The following is a 21,480-nucleotide window of genomic DNA, read 5'->3' as shown; positions in this document are numbered from 1 at the left end:
TGGGGGATATTACGGCTGAGTGATCCCACAGCAGCCTGATTTAGAAGCAATTTTGATGATTTATGCCACAGCTCTTGTTTATCCGATAGGAACGTGTCCTCCCCAAGGGTCAGTATAGCAAGGCTCACTCGTATGTGAGGTGGTTTCACTGCCGCCACTGAAAGGATGGAAAAACTGGATAGATAGAACCCACAGTTGTGTCTTTTGCTTTGTTAGTCATATTATACCTTTTCTCAAGTTGAACATTTAAAGCTCAAATGTGATTAGATTTAAGGTCCCTTACTGCTAGCTGAAGGCAGGACTTGTTATTTTGTTTGATAGTACTATGTTAGCTACATGTGGCCTCAGTCCTTGGAAATCACAGGCAGAACCCCATCTAAGGTAATAGATTAGATCCTTCATGATGGCTCAATGTTCCCTAGTGAAAAGCAGTACAGCAGCCCTCTTCTCCATTTTGGGCAGTTGAAGAAATGGGGTCGCCATGGTTTGCATCACTAAGCCAATTTTATTGAACACACTGCTGGTTTATATACCTCTCAAGCATAACAACAATATCTATGTTTCTTAGCAACATTGCTTAACCATGGGCTAGTACAGACTTGTACCGGCCTGTACTGTCTGGCACAAAAACATACATACATACACCTTGATCTCTTCCTTCTTCAGGGTCTTGCCTCGACTTGCCAGGGCTTGTAGCCCTCCAGCACTTCTCTAATGAGTTCAGCAGTACTTTGAGTCCTGCTTCCAAGCTGTGTTCCCACAACTCCTAGTACTGGTTCTCTAAGTGACTGGTTTAGCTCTTATTATTGTGTGTGACTCCAGCAGAAGGAACTAGGTATCTAGAGTAATTTTAAAGGCCTTGTACATGCTCCCTGACTTTCAACTACCAGTCTGGAAGTGCAGGGCTCCTGCAAATTCCGTATCATGTCTGACACTCTCATCTGAACATTCTCAATGACATGAGGTGTTGTAAGCAACACTAGACACCTATTTCAAGGCATCAGGATAACTCCTTAGATGACCAAACAAAATACGGAGATAAGCACAGCCTTTCAGTCACCCCCCACTCCCTTCAATATCAGTACAGGACACGGATTTACTACAGTAGTTCAAAGAAAATATTGTGTCCCATGGAGACCTTAACTCTTAGTCAAGTGTGCTTTTGCCAATGTTAAATTTTCTAAAATGGTACAAGACTTTCAAATGCATCAGACAATTTAATAGAAAATCAGTAAGGTCATTGTGCTAAGTATTTCCCATATAATACTTAAAGGTCAATAGTTACCCAAAATATTTCCTTAATTTGTGAAACTGCTCTAAGATAAAGGATGCTCTTGACTCAATAACAAAAAAATTGTAAAGCATGCAGGAACAATTTTATATGGATAGTTTAGCACAGAAAAAAGTGATGTGTGTGGGTTTGTTGTCGCTTCTTTTGGTTGGTGTTTATTTGTTTTTGGTTTTGTTTTGGTTCTTTCCCTAATAAGGCATTATAACCCCTTATCTTGACTAATTTACATTAGGAAGTGTGTGATGCACACAACTCCACAAATAACATCTTGCAATTTCCGCTGTCTGATGCTATGCCTTGAGGTTCAGTGAGTAACACTTTGGAAGTGCTCTGCTCTTTCAGATGGTTCTCATTTCTCTACAGTACATAACCCCCTTAACTGTGTATAACAACTAGAACAGTTGTTCTCTCTTCAGTAATGTATTTCTCAAGCTGAACTTAGAAAGCACTCCTATAGAGAAAAGATTAGATTACATTATAATTATTGCAGTGCTTTCCTTTCACAGTGATGAAGTCTCTCCCTGGTACCATGGATTGAAGTCTGAAACTGTTATTGCTCAGACCATGCCTGTATGTCATAAATGATAGAGCAGTTACTGACACACATTGATGCTTTTTGGTTTCACATTTTCTAGGACAATCAGAAGTAAGGTATGCTCACCTAAAGTAAATGACTTAGCTTCTGGGTTTTGAGTGTCCTTAAACAGAAGCCAGATAAAATTTTTGTTCTTGCTCACCTAGTAGTGATACCACAGAAACTGCTGCACAAACCTCTTCTCGGGTCCGCTTGGTCAGTGCAAACACAGTCACTGCGAGGCAGAATGGAATCCTGCTGCTGAAGTAGTTAGCCTGGGAGGGCACCCTGAATGAACTATGCCTGCTTCCCTGGACTTTATAGAGGAAGACGGAGTACAAGATTTCCCAACAGTGTTTATCAGTCTAACAACTTTGTTCCTAGCTCACCAGAGATTCTTTGCCTGGCAGATTGGCCCAGAAGGGTGGAAGCCTGTCACCCTTGGGACATACAGGCCCTTTTCACCATGATGAGAGACACAGCTGAAGCCCTGTTGACACCTTCACTGGGTGCAGTTTTAGGGACCTGTACCACAGTGAGCACACAATCCTGACCCCTACCAGACAGTTCTGAGGCTGTTCTGCCACACGTCTAGGCAAGGAGAGTGTACACAGGTGTCATTGTGATCCTTGTGCTGTTCTCTGGTGGCCTGGGAACTCAGAGAGCCCCAGATGGGCCTGACGTTACTGCGCAGTGTTTGCCCCAGGGGAGCTGTGATTGCACAGGCAAGGGCTAACACCCAGCTGTCCTGCTGGCCTTGGCAGATCCATCATGCAGCGTGGAGCAGAGGGCACCTCCCTCACCCGCTGCTTTGGTTGGCCTGCAGGGATAATGGAAGAAGACTTTGCAGCAGGAGCATCCCCCCTCATAAACACACCAAATTTATTTCATATCCTGACCCAGTGGGCCCAGATTAAGGAATGGTCCAGATTTCATGGAGCAGGGAGACTGTGCAGAGTATTGTGGACTACTACTTTGAACCTCTCATGTAAACTTTTTCTGCTTCCCTATCTGGTGTGGCATCATATGGAATCCATGGAACCAGTACTCTTAGAAGACATACAGGGCAATAAGAGGAACGGAGCTCCAGGCATAGATCTCTAACTAGGCAGCAGGCTCAATGGTGGGCTTTCACTCTAGTATCTGTTCAGGGTCTCCACAGTGAGCTCAAGTCTGCCATGCCATTCTTCAGGCCTGGTTGCTGCCTCAGCTCTTAAAGAAGACAGTCATTACTTCATCTGGAGCAATAGTGATCTTCTGTCTCTCTAATCTGGCAAAAGTAATGAAATTAGCAAAATCCTTACAATACCATTTACTTATTCTGAAGTTAGAAAAGTTTTTTGACTCTTAAAATGTTATGAGCAGTGTTGTTTGCTCTGGCCCTATCAGCTGTCACCCAGGTTATTCTGAGAGGCTGAAGGGAAATGTCAGCACCAGAGGTTCAGCATCAGAGGGATAGCAACACTAGGTGTGACATGTAAAATGGTGATACACAGACACAAAGATGGATAAATAAGAAAGTGGAGCCACTGATGGCTGGCAGTTCCCAGCAAATGTGAGGAATGACATTTGACTCTGAATGCCTAAAGATTTAGCCTGATCTCTAAATGGCTTAAGAGTAGCCTGCTGATGATTGTATGTTTGGTACTGGTTGGAAGGCTTGTCAGTGGCAAGGCCATTTAGCGGCTGGGGTTTGCAAACCTTCCTTTGAAACTGGCATACTATAAGTACAAACACAGAGCGGAGCTTATGCATTGACTTTATTCAGAAATAGTCTGCTTAATACAAACCACAACTTCTCCCCAGTCTGAATAAATGTGTAGTCACTGCAGACAGCCCTCTGAAGAATGTACTGCTTTTCAGAGCCTTTTCAGATACCAAATTTCTCGTGAAACCAATTGAACAACTGGGGGAACCCATGGGATACCTGCATTTACTGAGTGCATGTTCACAGGAGGATGGAGAATCAGCTGAAACCCAAAACCAAAAAGGACAGAAATGCAAAAAAATTAAAGGTTGGGATAGCAGGGAGGAAGGAAATTGGGGGAGGGGGGAGGTAAATGTAACAGCCAAAATGCTGATTTTAGAGGCTGTGTGTGTAACTGCGACAGGGGAGATTTAGATTAGATATTATGAGAGGGTTGTTCACTCAGAGGGTAGTTGGGCGCTGGAACAGCCTCCCCAGCACCAGTCACAGCACCGATCTGATAGAGTTCAAGAAGTGTTTGGACAATGCTCCCAGGCTCATTTTGTGATTCTTGAGGCTGCCCTGTGTACGGACAATAGTTAAATTTTGATGATTTTTGGGTCTCTTCCTACTCAGGACATTCTATGATTTTGTGATTCTATGATTATTTCGCAGAACCATATTACCACTTAAATGTATTATTCAAAACTTCAGCATAAAAAAACTTCTCCTACTCTTCTATCAAATAGGTGAAGTTGCATCTTTCAGTGGCTTGAATTTCAGTGTAGGAAGTTTATTACTTTATGGAAAATAAGGTATCAAAAATTATGCCAATAATTTTTGATACCTTAACTCAAAACAATTGTTTGTGAGTATGAGGCACATATTTCCTGTATACATTTCCTTCAGTTGCCCAGCTGATTTAGTTTTTCTGTTAGAAAAATCAGAGTAGGACTTTGGTTCCTCCCTAGGTTATCCACAATTTTAAGACTTCTTCTTCATGTAATTAATTATTCCTTCATGCCAGTAGGTTGTGGTTTTCCTGTGACTTGTAATTTATATGTTTTATAATAGAATCAACACCCATTGTTGATGGGAGCTGTCTGTCACTCTGTGGAATGCTAATTACTCTGTCCTCTCTCATTGAGCCTAGATACCTGGGGAGTCTAACAAGTGTGGCTAATGAACAACACATGCAGTGGCTGTGGGACTTCAGTGGGAGGATGCCCTTTTGGATAGGCAAGTATATTGGCTGCAAGTCACCGCTGCAGACTGTACATGTTGAAAAGCAGAAACTGCTGCAGCAGTTGAAGCTCAGTTTTCAAACAGTGTATTGTCCTCAAATTTCTGCTGCATTTATTGTTTCAGTGCAAGGCATAAACTGAAAGCCATAATCTACCTGGCTACTTTTAAAAGTCTTTAACAAAAAGATGAGTTTATCATGATGTCTATTGCTGGACTGTTTTTTTCTTGAAACCTTTCCTAGTTTGACACAAACTGATGAAAGTAGTTCTGGTGCAGCTCCTACAATTTTGTTTACTTCATCTTTCTTTTGATTGTTACTTTATTTATCCCCGTTTTAGCTTTTCCATTTGTTTTGTTTTAACCTAAATAATTATTTGTGTTGCTTCTAATTTAATGGTGTGGTCTTGTGTTAGAAATCTTCAGAATTAATTAGATGATCAGCTAAAGAACATTTCATCCTATCATTTCAGAATTAGCTACTTCTTATTAGGCTCTTTACATTTAATGAGAAATGGAAAGAATTTGGATGGGTCTTCTCCTTTCTATGAATGACTGCCTTAGCTCATATACTGGTGCTACTGCTTTTTTCTAACCCTTCTTGTTTCTGCTATACAGTCTTCATTTTGGTTCTTTTTTCTCTGATTCTGAACTGCAACTATTAGCTCTTAGTAATTTTTTGTGATTAACCTACTAGGTATACTAAATTAACTTAAAAAAATACAGTTAGTTTTGGATCATGTTTAATAATCCTGTTAACTTGAAAGACATAAACTTGTTTGACAAAGATAAAGACTTCAAATTGTTATGCCAATTTTCTTATTTTGGTCTTTCTTAAGAAGACAGGTCATGTATGAAATTATGCCACACATATTGGCCCTAATATCTTGGAGGCTAGGGGAAAAGATATGCTTTATATTATACTAATTAACACAAGCTAATTTTACAACTGTTAACTTAAACAGTGTAAATCAGGTCCACAAAGATCTGCAGAATTTTATATTTAGAAGAATTCTTCTGAGTCCTTGCTGCCCAGACACCTTGCCATTTCAAGTGTCAAAAGAGAAACCTGTGAGGTGATAGATATGTAATAGATGAAAGGTGAAAAAAAATTTTAGATAGGCAGTATTGAAGAAAAGTGCATTTTGCTTTATTGATATGGCACTAACTGTGATTCAAATGGACTAATTAATTCCTAAGTTGTGTTTTGCTTGTGTTCTACCAGACGATTTGTTTTTCTCTCAGCATGCAATTGCATGCATTTTTAAATGAAGAACAACTTACAGAACAACATGACTTTCTTGGTATCTGGCTGCAGTGGCAATAAACATCACTGATTTCACACAGGCTTGAATGACCAAACCAATCTTGGACACTGGGAGTGGAGTGGAGGAGAACCTGTAACCTACATAAACTGGAGAAGAGGCTCCTACCGCTTTCCAGTGAGAGGAAGAAATTGTGTATTTGTGCAGAAGCGAGGAAAATGGCAAGCAACTGACTGCAAGAAGGTCAAAGCAAACAGCTATATATGTTCAAGAAAGTTATAAGAAGCTATATATGTTCAAGAAAGGGTGGAGGATGCCTCTGAAAGCATATGGACATTCATGCTATTTCAGTATGCTAGCTGTGTTAGAAAACTGTTCTAATTATCAGCAAGGTTTATTTTAGATGCTGCCAGAGGTGCAGATGCACTGGCCTCTAACCAAGGTATAGAGATCAGCCGCAAAAATTAAGCCCAGGTTAAGGTTTTGAAATCTCCCCAAAGACTTTGATCTGTCACTTACTCATGTATGTTTGTACCAAAGAGCTGGGCCTCAAGGCTTTCATCACACTTCTGTGAATGATAACTTCTAAATGTTCTTTTTCAAAGTAAGTACCATGTCAGTTGATTGGCTTTGCTCTTAAAGGAAGGGTTGTAAATTTCAATTTTACTCTGCAGTCACAAAAAAAGGAATAGTGCTGGGGTTGGAAATGAGGGTAGGCAATTGTCTAAAACCAGATCTTCTTGGGTGATGATGGGAGTGATGTCATGTAAGTACTGGAGTTTCTTTGGTGGATGCAAAAGTACCAATGGCTGGACATTGCCTGGTGACGGAGTACCAACAGGAGCAAAGTCTTGTATTTTTTTCTACCTCCCAAGGCCAGCTTCCAAACCTAACGGATCTGCTCACACAGAGTTGCACCTGTTTCACCTTCCTAAGCAATTTTTTTTTCCCCAGAACTGCAGGATGGTGCTGTAATTTTTAGTGTAATTAAATAACAGGACATCTCTAAATCAAATGTTATAGCAAATGATGATTTATTTTAAAAAATATGTAAACTTAATCCTAGGATATTATCTGGGGATATTCACTGATACGTGAACATGAATAGGATTTATATGTGTGTATAAACTGATGTAATCGTGTTACAGATGTATTTTGTAGTAAAGCAGCTATGGCTTTTGAAAAGTATTAATCTAAGTCCTTATTAGGGATTTGAGGCTTTTAAAAATAATATTTTAAAATCCAGATTTATTTCTGAGAAAGGCTTAAAATCCAGAAATTAATAGGGAAAAAACAGCTGGCCAGAACTTATTGTTTAGATAAATATAGTTGCACTATAACCATTTTGTAATATCAGTGTAGATTTATATTTGACCTGTCAAAAATTTGGTTTTGGACATTTTTACTGTCAGCCTTGCAAAAAAACCCCTTCAACTAACAAAAAAACTCCAAACACCAACCAACCAACCAACCAACCAAACAACAAAAAAACCCAAACCAACCCAAACAACAACAACAAAAAAACCCCCAAACAAACAAACAAAACACCACCAAAACCAAGCATGACATGAGGATCCAAGCACAGGCTTCCTGAAAAAAACCACTAAAAAACAACCCCTCAAAAAACCCCAACAAAACAAAACATAATTAAAGCTCCTCTCAACAAGAGCCAGTGTGTGACAGTTGGTTTGGAAGTGAGCAGCATGAATTTGCCCTGTACGTATGAACTCGCATCCTTCCCATCTCCCTGCTTGCTGCCAGCAGTTATCTCCCCCTTGCTCATCTATTCAGCCAGCCTCTGGATCAATTTTGCAACAGAGCTGCAAAACCTCCTTTTTGGGTTCCTCATAGCAATTTCTCAGTCTTCCAAGGGACAGACAGAGCAGAATCACCTCACCTCTCTGAGCTGAAGGACACTGCTTCAGGGGTTATATATTCCTCCTCTTTGCCTCTGTCATGCATGGGTTACTTATTCTTCCTCCTTGCCTGTGACAAATTAAATCAAAATGTGAACAGCTGAACAGTCTTTGTATATAGAAAAGGACCTTCCTGAAAGGAGTGTTGTCAATAAATGTGAGTGCATCGCAGAACTGGGAAAAAAAATGTACAGAACCTCTTCACCTTTTTTCTTTCTATCAACAGATGCAGATTTTTTATTTTTTTAATGTATTTATGACAAGTTTCTAGACACTTTTGCTAGACAGAAACTCTTTTGGTTAAGGAGTTTTCTAGGTCAACATAGATGTGTTACTTGTCTCCAAACCAAGTACTCCTGAATATCTGGTTTTATTTCTGAAAGTTTTCATTACAGAAGAAAATAATCACTCTCAATATCCCTTAGTAGTGTGTTCTGGAATTCCAGGGAAAACTGACTGAGATATAAACTTTTATTCCTTTAGGGCCTTTTAAAAATAAGGGCTGTAGAATTGACTGGTGCTAATTTGATAAAGCCTATTGAGATTATTCAAATACCTCTCCCAATTATTTAATAAATTATATCAACAGAGTGGGGATTTTGCAAAGGTGCTTGTTGCTTGATCAGTAACTGTTAAATGACTCATGCCATCTGACACAAGAGTGACCTCAGGTTTGCTTTTGTGAGAGTAGGGAAAATTTTCTCTTTTCTCTACTTCATTTGAACTACTTTAAAGTGATTGCAGAGTATGAAGATTTTGCTACAAAACAGATTCTTAGTTGTGCAAACTGCATGAGTTTACTGGATTAATTATATCTAACACAATACACTAATGAAACCAAAATTCTTATATTGCAGAGCAAGTATATTTCTGCCCTGAAAGGCTGCTGAATTATTTTCCAATACAATTAACTGTTCCGTATATTTAATTAATAAATTTTATGTTTCATGTCCTTAAATAAGGACAGATCTTTACATCTTTTATTTTTATTATTAATATACGGGTGTTCAAAGAACAAAACATACTCAAATCAGCGAAAACACTTTTTTTTTTTTTTTTCCCTGTTGACACAGCAAGTTATTGCTTCTAAGAAGTTTAGTAATGGATGGACCTACAGTCCTGAGAAGCTTTGGGGATTTTTCATCTTCAGCATTTCTGAATTAGACTGAGTAAACTCTGGGAAAAATCAGTATTTAGAAGATCAGCACCATCAGGAGTATTTCAAAAGGCTGAAAGTAAGAAAAAGAAGCATGTAAATTCCAGTGTTCTCATATGAATACCACATTTTCTGGAAAAATAAAGGATTTATTTCACTAGAACTATCCATATATCCATACCAAAGAGGGACAGAACCAAGATGCTCAGTGAAGAGAACCTAGAAGTTACCCCAGATTTCTATACAGGGATGGGCTGAGTGAGCACTGTGTGTGCTTGCAACTTTTAACCACTTTTAATCCCTGTCAAATATCTTTTAAATATGTCACTATTTCAAACAAACTTGACATGGAGGTAGTTAACTCAGTTAACTGAGTTAACTCAGTTTTCCATAACTGATGGTTATGGAAAAAATGGATAGGCAACAGATGACAGAAACACTTATTCTGAACCAAAATATTCTAAAACACTTGAGTTTTTACTAACTTTATATATATATCAAGAATTTAGTTTGAAAAATACCAGATTTTTTTTCCAGATCTTCTTTCTACACATGGATACTTTATTGAATGTCTTCAAGTCTTTATTCACTCGAATTTTAAAAATAACTTTGAGAGAATTATGCATAAGATTCAGTGAATACTGGTGATTCTGCATTATTTATATCACAAAATTGGTGTTAGTGTAATTCTTCTATTCAGAACACTATATATGTTTAACTCTGTAATGTGTATTAATAAAAACCCCAAAAATATACTTTGGTGAATATGAATTTCTTAATTTCAAAATCTCACAAAAGCTTGTTTTCTAGTGATAATAACTTTAGTGTTTAGCATAGCATAAATGCACTTATGGTTAAGCCTAATATACCTGCTGTTTATTCTATACAGCTTCTGAATTCAGCTTTTTCTTCTATTTGGCCCTGTTCTTGAATAAATACTATAAAGGTATTTGTACCATGAGTTAACCACATATAAAAGAGAAAATGCCCTTTATTCTGAGGAATTAATCTAAGAAAAAGCATAGGTCTGCAAGCAGATATACAAGAAGAAGAACGAACTCAAGCAAGACTGTCAGTCTATAAAAATTAATTTTAATATGATTGTTGATTTAAAGAAGAATGTGAAAAAAGTCATTGTCCCTCAGAAATGTCAGTTACCTTCAGAGGAAGTCTTCCTCTCTTGTCACGCTTTAAGAAGCTATGCTGACTGTAATATGGATAACTCTGCTATTCTGTTACTTTAATACTGTTCTTGGCATCAGGACACTCAAATGACATGAATGAAATAGGCTCTAGTTTACAAATCATTTTTAATGGCATTGAGGTAGTGCATTGTTTTCAATCAGAAGCAGTCCTAATCAATAGGACCTAACAAGAGGAATCTCATGGTTTAGAGCTATGGAAGACAATGGAGTTCAGGAGAGCTGGTCAATATTCAGCATCCTCCAAACTCAAGACCAGTGTACCCCTTTGACTGAGAAATCAAACACAGCTGTCAGGAGACCTACAGGGAGGAGCAGAGATCCTCTAGCAAATCTCAAACAGAAGAAATTTATGGAAAGTGGAAAAAGATAGAGGCTACATGGGAGGCCTATAGGAATATTCTAGGCATTCTGGTAATAGAGAAGGCAGAGAAACTGAATTCCTTCTCCACCTCAGACTTTACTACTGAGGCCATCCTTCAGGAATCCCAGACCCTGGAGGCAAGAGAGGAAGGCTGGAGAAAAGAAGACTTGCCCTCAGCCTTTGAGGGTTTGGTTAGAGATCGGCTAGGCAGACAAAACCATAAATTCATGGGCCCTGATGGGATGCACGCACTGGTGCTGCGGGAGCTGGCAGATGCTGTTGCTAGGCCCACTCTCTGCATCTTCTTTGAAAAATGATGGAGGAGAGGTGCCCGATGACTGGAGGAAAGCCAGTGTCACTCCCATCTTCAAAAAGAGCAACAAGGAGGGCCCAGGAAGCTACTGGCCAGTCAGCCTCACCTCCAGCCCTGGAAAGGTGATGGCACGGATCACTCTGGAGGCCATGGCCAAGCATGTAAAAGTTAAGTTTGCTGGTGACGCTAAACTGGGGGCAGTGGCTGATCCACCTGAAGGCTCTGCTGCCATTCTGTGGGACCTTGATCAGCTGCAGGGTTGGGCAGAGAGAAACCTAATGAGGCTCAGCAAGGGCAAGTGCCGGGTCCTGCACCTGGGGAGGAACAGCCCCAAGTGCCCGCACAGGCTGGGGCTGACCTACAGAGCAGCTCTGTGGGAAAGGACCTGGGACCTGGATCACAAGTTGTCCATGAGCTGTCAGTGCCCCTGTGGCCAGGAGGGCCAATGGTGTCCTGGGGTGCACTGGGAAGAGTGTGGCCAGCAGGTCGAGGGAGGTGACCCTTCCCCTCTACTCAGCCCCAGTGAGGCACAGCTGGAGTGCTGTGTCCAGTTCTGGGCTCCTCAGCACAAGAGAGACCAGGAGCTGCTGGAGAGGGTCCAGTGGAGAGCCACGAGGATGATCAGGGGTGTGGAGCTTTTCTCTTCTGAGGAGAGACTCTGGGAGCTGGGCCTGTTTGGTCTGGAGAGGACAAGACTGAGAGGGGACCTCATCAATACATAGAAACATCTCAAAGGTGAGTGCCAGGAGGATGGGGCCAGACTCTTTTCAGTGGTGCCCAGCAACTGGATGAGGAACCATGGCACAAGATGTTCTGCATGAGAACATGAGGCAGAACTTCTTTACACTGAGGGTGGCAGAGCACTGGAATAGCTGCAGCTGCCTGCGGAGGTTGTGGAGTCTCCCCCTCTGAAGACACTGGAAATCCACCTGGATACATTCTTGTGTCACCTGCTGTAGGTGACCCAGCTTTGTCAGAGGGGTTGGACTGGATGATCTCTAGAGTTTCCTTTCAACCCTAATGATTTTGTGATTTGTTGATTAAGAATCTGGTATCTGAAGTATTGCATATAATCAGAGTGAGCAAAAGAATATAATTTTATGCATATAGAAGAAATTTTAAGAGAAGTCTCTATATATTTTTATTTTAATAAAATAAATCTTATGTGCATCTTCCTTGGATTATATTACAAACATTTTGTTGGTGGTCTCAAATTCTTCAGTGAATAACCTCTCTCCCTCAAATTACTCACAACAACTTAGGAAGATGCATCTTCCTGAAGACTGAATTGTGTCATTGCCCAGATTCCTTTTCCCCCGTCCCACAGTTTTTCCCAGTGTCTTTCTCCCTGTCCCATACCTTAGCAATCTGCAACAATCAGTCACATACCCAAGAGAACTCCTCAGGCTGGGTTTGGAACTTCATACACTGTCAATTAGGCAGTATATATGTGCCAGTACCATTCAGAAACAGAACCATGTTGTGTGTATGTACCTACAGCCAGGAGAACATGGGCCCATACCTGTGAAAGGATGCTCATTCTAGCCCCAGTGAAGATATAAAACATTCTGAAGTGTGAGCACCCTCATTTTGGCTGCAGTATGAAACTTAATGCTGTTCTTAGTTCTGTTGTCAGAAGACATTAAAGTAACAGAGAAATGTGAACAGGACAACATAAATGAGGAAAGAAAGGAACAGTGCCACAGAGGACTTGAAACAGAGGGACGTTGATCATGAAGAGTAACTAAGGTTGGAGGTACGAAACTAAACATACCTATTGTCTGTTCTTTCATCTCATACCTTGCTAAAAATTCTTGGTTTCATAATTAAAAATCTCCTATGAGGCTTGTATGTGATCTGTTTCCCTGAAATTCAGTAAAACAGAGACCACAGATGGCTTTCTTTAATAAGAACAATTATGGGAGAATAAAGTGCATAGTGATAATTCATTAGTTCTGAGGTCTTCATATGGGATCTGTGAAAGATATATCTGGATACAAGTTTGTCTACATAGGATGTGTTTTGAAAATTATAACATATTGAATTGGACTGTATATATAAAATCCATTTTAACGTTTTTATCATCAATCATGGTATGATGAGACTATTTAGCTCAACAGAAGGCAAGTAATTCAAGCATTGCCCAAGAATTATTTTTAGGCATCAAATGGCAGCGTAGATAACGTCCAGTAATAACTGAATAAACTCCAGCTTTGAAACAAATGAATAATACCACTTTGCATTTGCATAAAGCTCATCATCTATAGCCCTGACAGCTTTAAAAGGATGGGCAAGCATTCACAGTGACTATTTCTAGTGAAAACAGAATGTCCTGAATAAATTGCTACTATGAAGGAAAACTAAAGTCTGCTTGAGAGATACTGCTGCATACAGCCATAAGATTTAACAACTAGAATACAGTGAGAACACTATTATATGAAAGTGTAATCAGTCAGGAAAACAAGTTTTTAGAAAAGAAACAGGTATTTTTTAGGAAGCTGAGATTCGGTCTATTTGGAACATAACGATCATGTGTCCAGTCCAATCCCTGTAGTCAATTATTAGTCTATGCAGTCTATATCACCACAAAGAGACTTGCAAATGCTTGCTATTTTTAATTTTAGGGTGACTGAGCTTCCTGTCTTTGCTGGGATGCCTTCCTGTAATGCAGGCATGCTCTTGCCTAAGCAGAGAGGCTGAGGAGAGACCGGCGACCTCTACAGAGTTATACAGACAGCTGACTTCAAAACAATATTCAGACATTGAACAAACCGTACCCTGATGAACCATGTCCCATATCTCACCAACTTTGCCTCTTAGAAAGCAGCCATAGCAACCTATTATCAGAATGAAGGAACAGTATTGGACTTTCTTGGCAGAACCAGAGCTGGCATGCTGCTTTTGGGTTTCATCAGATCCTAGGTAGAACCATCCAAACCCCAGGAACTAGAATCGGCTTGACCTAGAAGTGAAGAGAGCTCTTTTATCAGCCTTTGGATTGTGAAGCAGTTTGCAGAGTGACTTGCTGACACCACTTTGCTTCAGTCTTCTTCTCTAGCATCTGTAAATAATAATTTGTGCATTTATATCTGAAGGCCTCAGATGTAAATGAGGAATTTCAAAGGTCTTTCTTCTTGCTGTATGCTACAGGACAGAATAGTATGTACCGGGAGTGGATTCTGATCCTGAAAAGGTTTTTTTTATTGCCATTGCACTGCAATGTAACATTGGCAGCAGAACACCTCTACACATCAGTCAATACTAAGATTTTTATACATTCCTTGTTAGCATTTACACTGCAGCAGTCACCCAGGCCAGTATAGTTTGGATAGTCTGGGAAGCCAAATCACTCCAGTTCTACAGTTCACTTAATTTTTATCTGTGAATTATCAGAGACATTCTTAGATGACCTGCCAATATGTATCTTGCTTCAAACAGACAAATTTCATGTTTGAAAGGCATTGGCAAATGTGTAAGATTCTCTGCATCAACATAATGCAATATAATATAATATAATACAATACAATATAATACAATACAATACAATACAATATAATACAATATAATACATAGGTCTGAATATCAGCCTAGTCTTGGGGCTCTTCAGCAACTAAAACAGAGATGAAAAGGAGGAAAACTCAAAATTTAATGTTCTTGTTGCTGGATAGTTTCGTGTGACTGTTACCAATACATATCAGATACAAGGTATTTTAGTTACAAAAGTCAGACTTCACAGTTCTAGTCAATAAATTAATTCCCTGGAAATTAAGGTCAAGTAACTTCATACATCTAGTACACACAACATAATTTTTCAAGAATAATACAAACTTTGGAATCCATTGATAGACTTTGCTAGAAACAAGAGCATGTGGAGATTAGAGTACCTAAATGGCAAATCATCTGAAGAATTTCTTTTTTGCATTTTTATATTAGGATCACTGTTTGCAATGTTTGTTGAAATTAACTTTTCCTTCTCCCAAAACATTCCTCTATGTGCTGTTCTTGCACTTTTTTTTCCTTATATGTTGCATAACATGGTAATTTTGCAAAAGATGCCTCTGTTTTAAAGTCTAGTAGCCTTTAGGTAGTTCTGTTGACACTTTGATAGCTGGAATCATAAATATATCTTTTTAAACATGTTTTATTTAAATGCTCATTTATCATTATCTCTTTATAGGATGCCTAGAGTGGCTTTGGTGCCTGAACAAGATGTGGCACTGTTAGATAATCTTTGAAAACCCAGGAAGCAGAGTTTCTTTACCTTGAGACCCTCTGCTCTCTGCTGGTGGCATGTCTGTACCCCAGCAGCTGCAAACCTGCTGTGAGGAAGATGAAACGAGAGCTCATGCTTCCTGACAGATTACTCTGACTGTCTGAGCTGCAGTCTGTTCATCGTGTAGACCTTGGGTCATATCCCAAATCTGAAAATCCAAAGTTAGACTTCTGAAAACACATTCTCCAGATTGAGCTTACTGTTTCAACAAACTTTAACCATCTTGCCTTTTCCTGTTGAAATGAAATAACACTTCCCTCTTCTGACAGACTCTGGCTATATGGAATGGAAAGTCAAAATAAACAATGAAGACCACATTGAAAATTCTAATACACAACCTCAAATGTTTACTTCCTCAGCCTAAACTAGACACCTTATCCAAACATCTCCTCCTGTTGACTCCTGTCCTCCACAACATCCTGGGTGAATAGATTTTAGATAGGAGCTTCTAATACACATAACTCAGATTGAAAGCAGAGTTTCATTAGCACAAACTTCCCTATCATAATTGTAATCTACAGTAAATGAATGCAATTAGCCCCACCAGGGTCTCCCTGAGCCCTCCTCTCCTCTGCCATAATCTGACTCTAGGTACTTGTATAAAGCTAGCATACTACATTCACTGCAATAGTGGCAGGTCTGCAGGGTTGCTCTTTCCAGGATCATGTCACTGCTTTTCCTTCAGATGTTAGTGCTTTCATATCTTGGAGCCACAGAGCTACAGAGAAATTCACAGCAAAGGAAAAGCAGAAGGCCATTTCAGAACCTTCTCTACCTGGACAAAAATTTGTTTGAAAGTCAAAGTTCTCCCGAGCTGGTAAGCGAGAACCCAGTAGGAGTTGAAGAGACCCTGAAAGTACCCAGCTTTTTTGTATCAATTCCACAGACAGCATCTGGAAGTGAGAAGAAAGAGGAGAAAAAAATGTCCAGATTCATACTTCCCAATGCAGGATTCCATGCAACCCAAAACCCGAGAACGTGGGTTGCACCCAGAGAGATCTCTCCTGTGGAAACCTTCTCTCCACCCCATTATTCCAGAAAGAGAGAGACTGAATTTCCCTACAGAAAAGATGCCAAGAAATTCTGGGACCATTTCATATTAAAGAAAAATTCAGCATCTGAAGAGGTTGTCTTGCCAATCAAGACCAATGAAATGCACCAAGAAAACTGCAGAACCCTGCCTTTTGCCCAGGTAAGAACAAGTATCCAAGATTAACAAACATGCCTTTCCCCTGTCTATTGTAATCAGCAACTAAAGGCACATGGGTTATTTAAGTGGCTTAGTCAAAGGTCTTCAGAACACTTGCTCATGATAAGTGGCTGAAAGACACTGATGAAAAAGTTTTAGTCTGATGAGGCAAACTGCTAAATTGCAGCATTGGAAAGCCGTACTCAATTTTTATTATTTTTTATAATTTTTATACACAGATATTTGCACATAGTATAAGCAGGCAGGGAAATTATCTATTAAATGAATATACATCTCAACTGTCTGTAGATCTGAATTATAATCTCTCTCTCTCTGTGTATAGATATGTGTATACAGACACACAGACACATACACACACATATGTGTGCATATAGAGACTCTGAGGACAAGTACTTACAGGAAAAGTTGGTTGTTATCTTACAGCTAAGCAAGGACTGTTCTCTCCTGTATAAACTAGAAAACTGATGCTTATGTCTAATTCTGTGCTAAGAATTTCAGAGAACTGGTAAATTGTACCATGCATAGATGAAGCCATTCTGTCACATTGCAACATCAAGACATAGTACAGGTAAAAGAGCTGTATTCCTTGTAAGTCACTATCTATTCTCAGTGTTTCTGTAATCACCATCTGCCAAGGACCATATCTTCTCACATCCAGAACTAAATTTATTTCGCACGTACATACAGATGTTGCCTAGAAATCTGTACTATTTGTTCTGGTAAGAAAAAAGTGCAATGGTTTTATATTTTTCCCTTTTTTTTTGTTCATGCCCTCTAGCAAAGTCCATGGCCTATTTCTGCATCAAAAACATTAAATTGTTTTCTGTTTCAGGGTGTTACTCATAACAGCTGTGAGAAGGTGACACTACAGAATAATCTGTGTTTTGGAAAATGTAGCTCTTTTCATGTTCCTGGTTCAGCAGATCATCTTTATACCTTTTGTTCTCATTGCTTGCCTAGCAAGTTCTCCATGAAGCGCCTGAATCTCAACTGCACTGATTCTGTTCCAGTAGTCAAAGAAATCATGATTGTAGAAGAGTGTAAATGTGAAACTCGGAAGATTAAATACCCTGTGACGGGATCTCTACTGTCAGACTCCTATGAAAATGTACACGAGCACAATTGACCTGTGCAAAGTACCTCTTAAATTGATCATAAGAATTTTGCCAGTGAAAAAATTCAAACAGGTTGTCATTACTCTAGTACGAAGAAACACTAAAAAGGTAACATTTCTACATGATCTCTGTTTCAATAATAACTTTACCTAAAGTGTAACAAATGTTTCTTTGTAGTTGTTAAAGAAAAGGAGGTGAAATTACTGGGCTTATGTGTAAAGGTCTTACTTTAACAAGGGAAAAAGTTAAAAAAATTCTGCCCTTCCAATCACTGTTTCTAGGATGCTAGTAAACAAAGGCTGAACTAACATGATTTATCTGTGCAAAAGCCGAATGTTGGGATTTGCTTTTATTGCCTTTGCTTGTGGGGAGTGCTAATATAGCTCTATTGGCAACAAAGAAGAGATTTTAGTCTGTTCCCTACAAAAATAGGTCTTCTACTTTTACACCAAGATAAATGGTTGGAGAGTGTTAAACATAAGTGGACATGAGGTACACAGAAAGCTGTGACAAGTTAATGTCATAGTGATTGATCCCAGTTGGAGTTCTGTGCTCACTGAAAACTAATATACCATGCAATTTACACCAATAGATAATGGCAAAAGGTATTTCGCCATAGAAACCACTTGCTCTCTTTTCCACATGCCTGCATTTACTCTGCACCTTTATTTTTACTCAGTGTTCATCTGCATGAGAAAAACAAAACCAAACCCCGTACTCCTACAGAACACATCACAGATGAATACACTTGTTATTTAAATTCACTGTAGAAAGACAATGCACATTTTGCAGTCCAATCAATTTTAACATTGTCAGTAAATCTAAGATAAAGTTTAAATAATGTTCTCAATAATGTTTAAACTAAAGCAGAAAACCATTTGCATGACAGAAGATCTGAGAAGGACTTTATCATCATAGCAATACCTTAAGAACTTTACAGGAACAGCTGAGAGAACCCTACTAGGAAGCTACTGGAATCTACTGCTAGGCAACACAGCACCAGTGGCTATTAGCTGAACTGCTGGCTTTCCAGCTCTCTCCAGCTGCTGCTTCCTGGATTTCTCCTGCAGACCTGGCACACCAGAGTTTGCAGAAACAGAGTTCAGCATATTTCTATGCCAGTTTTTTCAGTCCTTTGGGAATCTCAGACCTGGGCCACTGTTGTTAAACTGTTAAAGCTCTTTTTTAGGGTATTGGAAATCACTATCGACTTACCTTATTCAAGGTCAAATTCAAGGGCTGGGTAAATGATTCCTTGTAGTTGAACTGCAATGGGATTAGAAGTATCTTAATATCCTTTCAGAAACATGTGCAGCATGGCTTTGGAGTCCAAGGCCCATGTTGAATATTTACTTATAATTGCATCTGCATTATGTTCTGATACTGGGTGTGAAGCTGTTTTCTTCTCCAGGCCACTTGCAGTGAATGAAGATTAGTATATAGTTACCTTTCATTACATATAAACCTGTTTTTAAATAATAAACATTGCATACTAAAACTCAAGAAAGTCTTCTCTCTATTCCTTTAAATGAAGGACTGACATGAAAACTATACATGGATGTTTATATGCTATGGCATGATATATAATGCCATTCCAATTAACTATGGAATCCATGCATTGTGTGTGAAAACTGGTGTTCATTTTTAATCAAACCTAAGGAAGAAAAGCACACACAGCACTAAAGTTCTCAACTTTTTTTCTCTTTATAGGTGATTTTTTTTTTTTTTAATCTGAAAAAGCCAAGTGTTCTGATATGTTTCACTCAGAATGTTTGATGCATTTTGAAGCTATTGGAATATATAAAAATGTTCATCTACTTTTGTTTGTTTGTTTGTTTTGTTTTCTGAAAGTATGGTTTTAGGTTTGATACCTAACCACTTGAAGGTAGGACCTACATACACTCCCCCATGTCAATTAAAAAGAGAAATCTTTCAATCTTGTATTTTTGACAAAACTGACAGATATAATATGAGCTTACCATGAGGATGTCTGAACCAAAGTGGACTGCAAAGTACTCAGCCTAATTTTTAAAGCTTCTTCTCTGTGCTGAAGCATTACTGCAGTCAAAGAAAACTATTCATGTAAGGAGTTTGCAAGATGAGATTCTTAGTGTGAATTTGCACAGCTTTAGAGTAGGTGAAAAGAGGTAATGACAGCTGTAGTAATTGCTAATTAGATTAGTGCTGTAGGTTTTTTGGATGCATGTTTAATTAACCCAGCAATGACTGATTGCATGTAATTAGCAGAGTATTTGCAAAATCAATCAATGTGTTAATTGGATCAGATTTCTCAGCATTTAAAAAATCCATATTAGGAACATGCTTTATCCAGGACCCAACAGGATTTTGCTCTCAGAGCATAATGACCGCCTCTCCTGGCAGAACACTGTGTATCAGAAAGGAGAGGGATATGATCCATATCACTATATGGATGCTTTCAGTAGTAACATTATGGCAACAAACCCCAGTTGTGTCGGCTGAGAGCTTGCATGCTTTCTGTAATGAAAGTTTTTCCAGTGCAGTTATTCTGCAAGGTAAATGCTGCTAATGTGATCTAATTTAGAGGATCCTCATGTAAACCTGCTTACAGAACAAGACTATAGTTGCAGAGCTCTTTGAAAATTCTAGTGAATTCCAAGCAGAGTTTCTACAATTCTGCCCTTTCATCTGTCCCACTGTCTCTTTTTCAGATGGATGCTCTTTGTGTGGAAAATAACTGAAGTGCTGTTTTCTTCCTACTGCTTCAGCAAAATAAATCTTCAGTTCAGGCTATTCTTTTAAGTGTGGATTTAATGCAACTAGCTTTAATGCCTGTAAATACATCAAACACCAGGGTTACATCAAACTCTTATTGAATTCTGCACAACCATATATTATAGGGAGAAGTCTCTTTAGCTGCACTTCATGCTGTGCTTGGTACTTTTTTCACCATGTATGAAACATTCACAACTAGCCCCATGGCGCTCAGCTGACTAGCTTTTACTGGCAGGTGGTGAAATCTCTTGCAGTGCTTTCTCCTAAATTTACTCATTCACTCCATGCTGCAAGGACAAGACAAGACTCCTTACTCAGACAGAAGCTCTCTGCCAGTCTGCAGCTGCATAATCATGTCTGGAATCCTAATATGCTGAGCTGGAAGGGCTGCCAAAAGATTATTGAGTCCCACTCCTGACCCTGCACAGGACAGGCCCAAGAATCACACCATGTGCCTGAGAGTGTTGTCCCAACTTCTCGAACTGTCAGGCTGGTGCTGTGACCACTTCCTTGGGGAGGTGTTCCAGTGCCCAGCCACCCTCTGGGGGAAGAACCTTTTCCAAATATCCAACCTCAACCACCCCTCACACAGCATCAGGCCATTCCCTAGGTCACCACAGAGATGAGTGTTTACCCCTTGCCTTTCCTTCACAAGAAAATTGTCATCCAAAATTAGGTCTCCCATCAGTCTCCTCAGTCAGGCTGAACAGACAAGTAACCTCAGCTGTTTCTCATCAGAGTTCCTCCCCCTCAAGATGCTTCACCATCTTCACTGGCTTCCTTCAGATTCTCTCTAATAGCTTAGCATCTTTCTCATATTCAGGTGACCAAAACTACCCCCAGCACTCGAGGTGAGGCTGCCCCAGCTCAGAGCAGAGGGGACAATCCCCTCCCTTGCCCAGCTGGCGATGCTGTGCCTGATGCACCCCAGGACAGGGTTGGCCCTCCTGGCTGCCAGGACACTGCTGGCCCCTGTTCAGCTTTCCATCAACTAGGACCCCCAGGTCCTTTTCCATGGCACTGATTTCCAGTATCTCATTTCCCAGTCTGTCCATATATCCAGTGTTGCTCCACCCCTGGTGCAGAATCCAGCAATTTCTCCCATTGAACTTCATATT

At 39.6% G+C, this 21,480-nt stretch overlaps 2 protein-coding genes across 2 annotated transcripts in view; both read left to right on the top strand.

The window, feature by feature from the left end:
• FREM1 (FRAS1 related extracellular matrix 1) overlaps positions 1-9,675 on the top strand; it is a 67,249-nt gene extending 57,574 nt beyond the window's left edge. The window contains exons 37-38 of the mRNA XM_040090846.2: positions 4,706-4,791; positions 6,142-9,675. Of these exons, the coding sequence (XP_039946780.1) occupies positions 4,706-4,791; positions 6,142-6,341 (286 nt within the window). The 3' untranslated portion in view covers positions 6,342-9,675. The remainder of the gene's footprint in view (positions 1-4,705; positions 4,792-6,141) is intronic.
• Positions 9,676-15,947: 6,272 nt separating this feature from the next.
• CER1 (cerberus 1, DAN family BMP antagonist) lies at positions 15,948-17,619 on the top strand. Its single transcript, XM_040090653.1, has 2 exons — positions 15,948-16,475; positions 17,326-17,619. Exons 1-2 carry the CDS (start codon positions 15,948-15,950, stop codon positions 17,617-17,619), a joined length of 822 nt encoding a protein of 273 aa, XP_039946587.1.
• Positions 17,620-21,480: the final 3,861 nt, after the last annotated feature.

The sequence above is a fragment of the Hirundo rustica genome, chromosome Z (assembly GCF_015227805.2).
Source record: "Hirundo rustica isolate bHirRus1 chromosome Z, bHirRus1.pri.v3, whole genome shotgun sequence".
Taxonomy (NCBI): Eukaryota; Metazoa; Chordata; class Aves; order Passeriformes; family Hirundinidae; genus Hirundo; species Hirundo rustica.
Note: the sequence above shows the minus strand (reverse complement) of the source record. Positions and strands in the feature narration are given on the sequence as shown.

Bases quoted from the DNA above. Each gene is read 5' to 3' on its own strand.
- CER1 (XM_040090653.1), top strand. From the start codon at position 15,948: ATGTCACTGCTTTTCCTTCAGATGTTAGTGCTTTCATATCTTGGAGCC. The intron at 16,476-17,325 runs GTAAGAACAAGT...TTTCTGTTTCAG, and splicing joins GAACCCTGCCTTTTGCCCAG to GGTGTTACTCATAACAGCTG.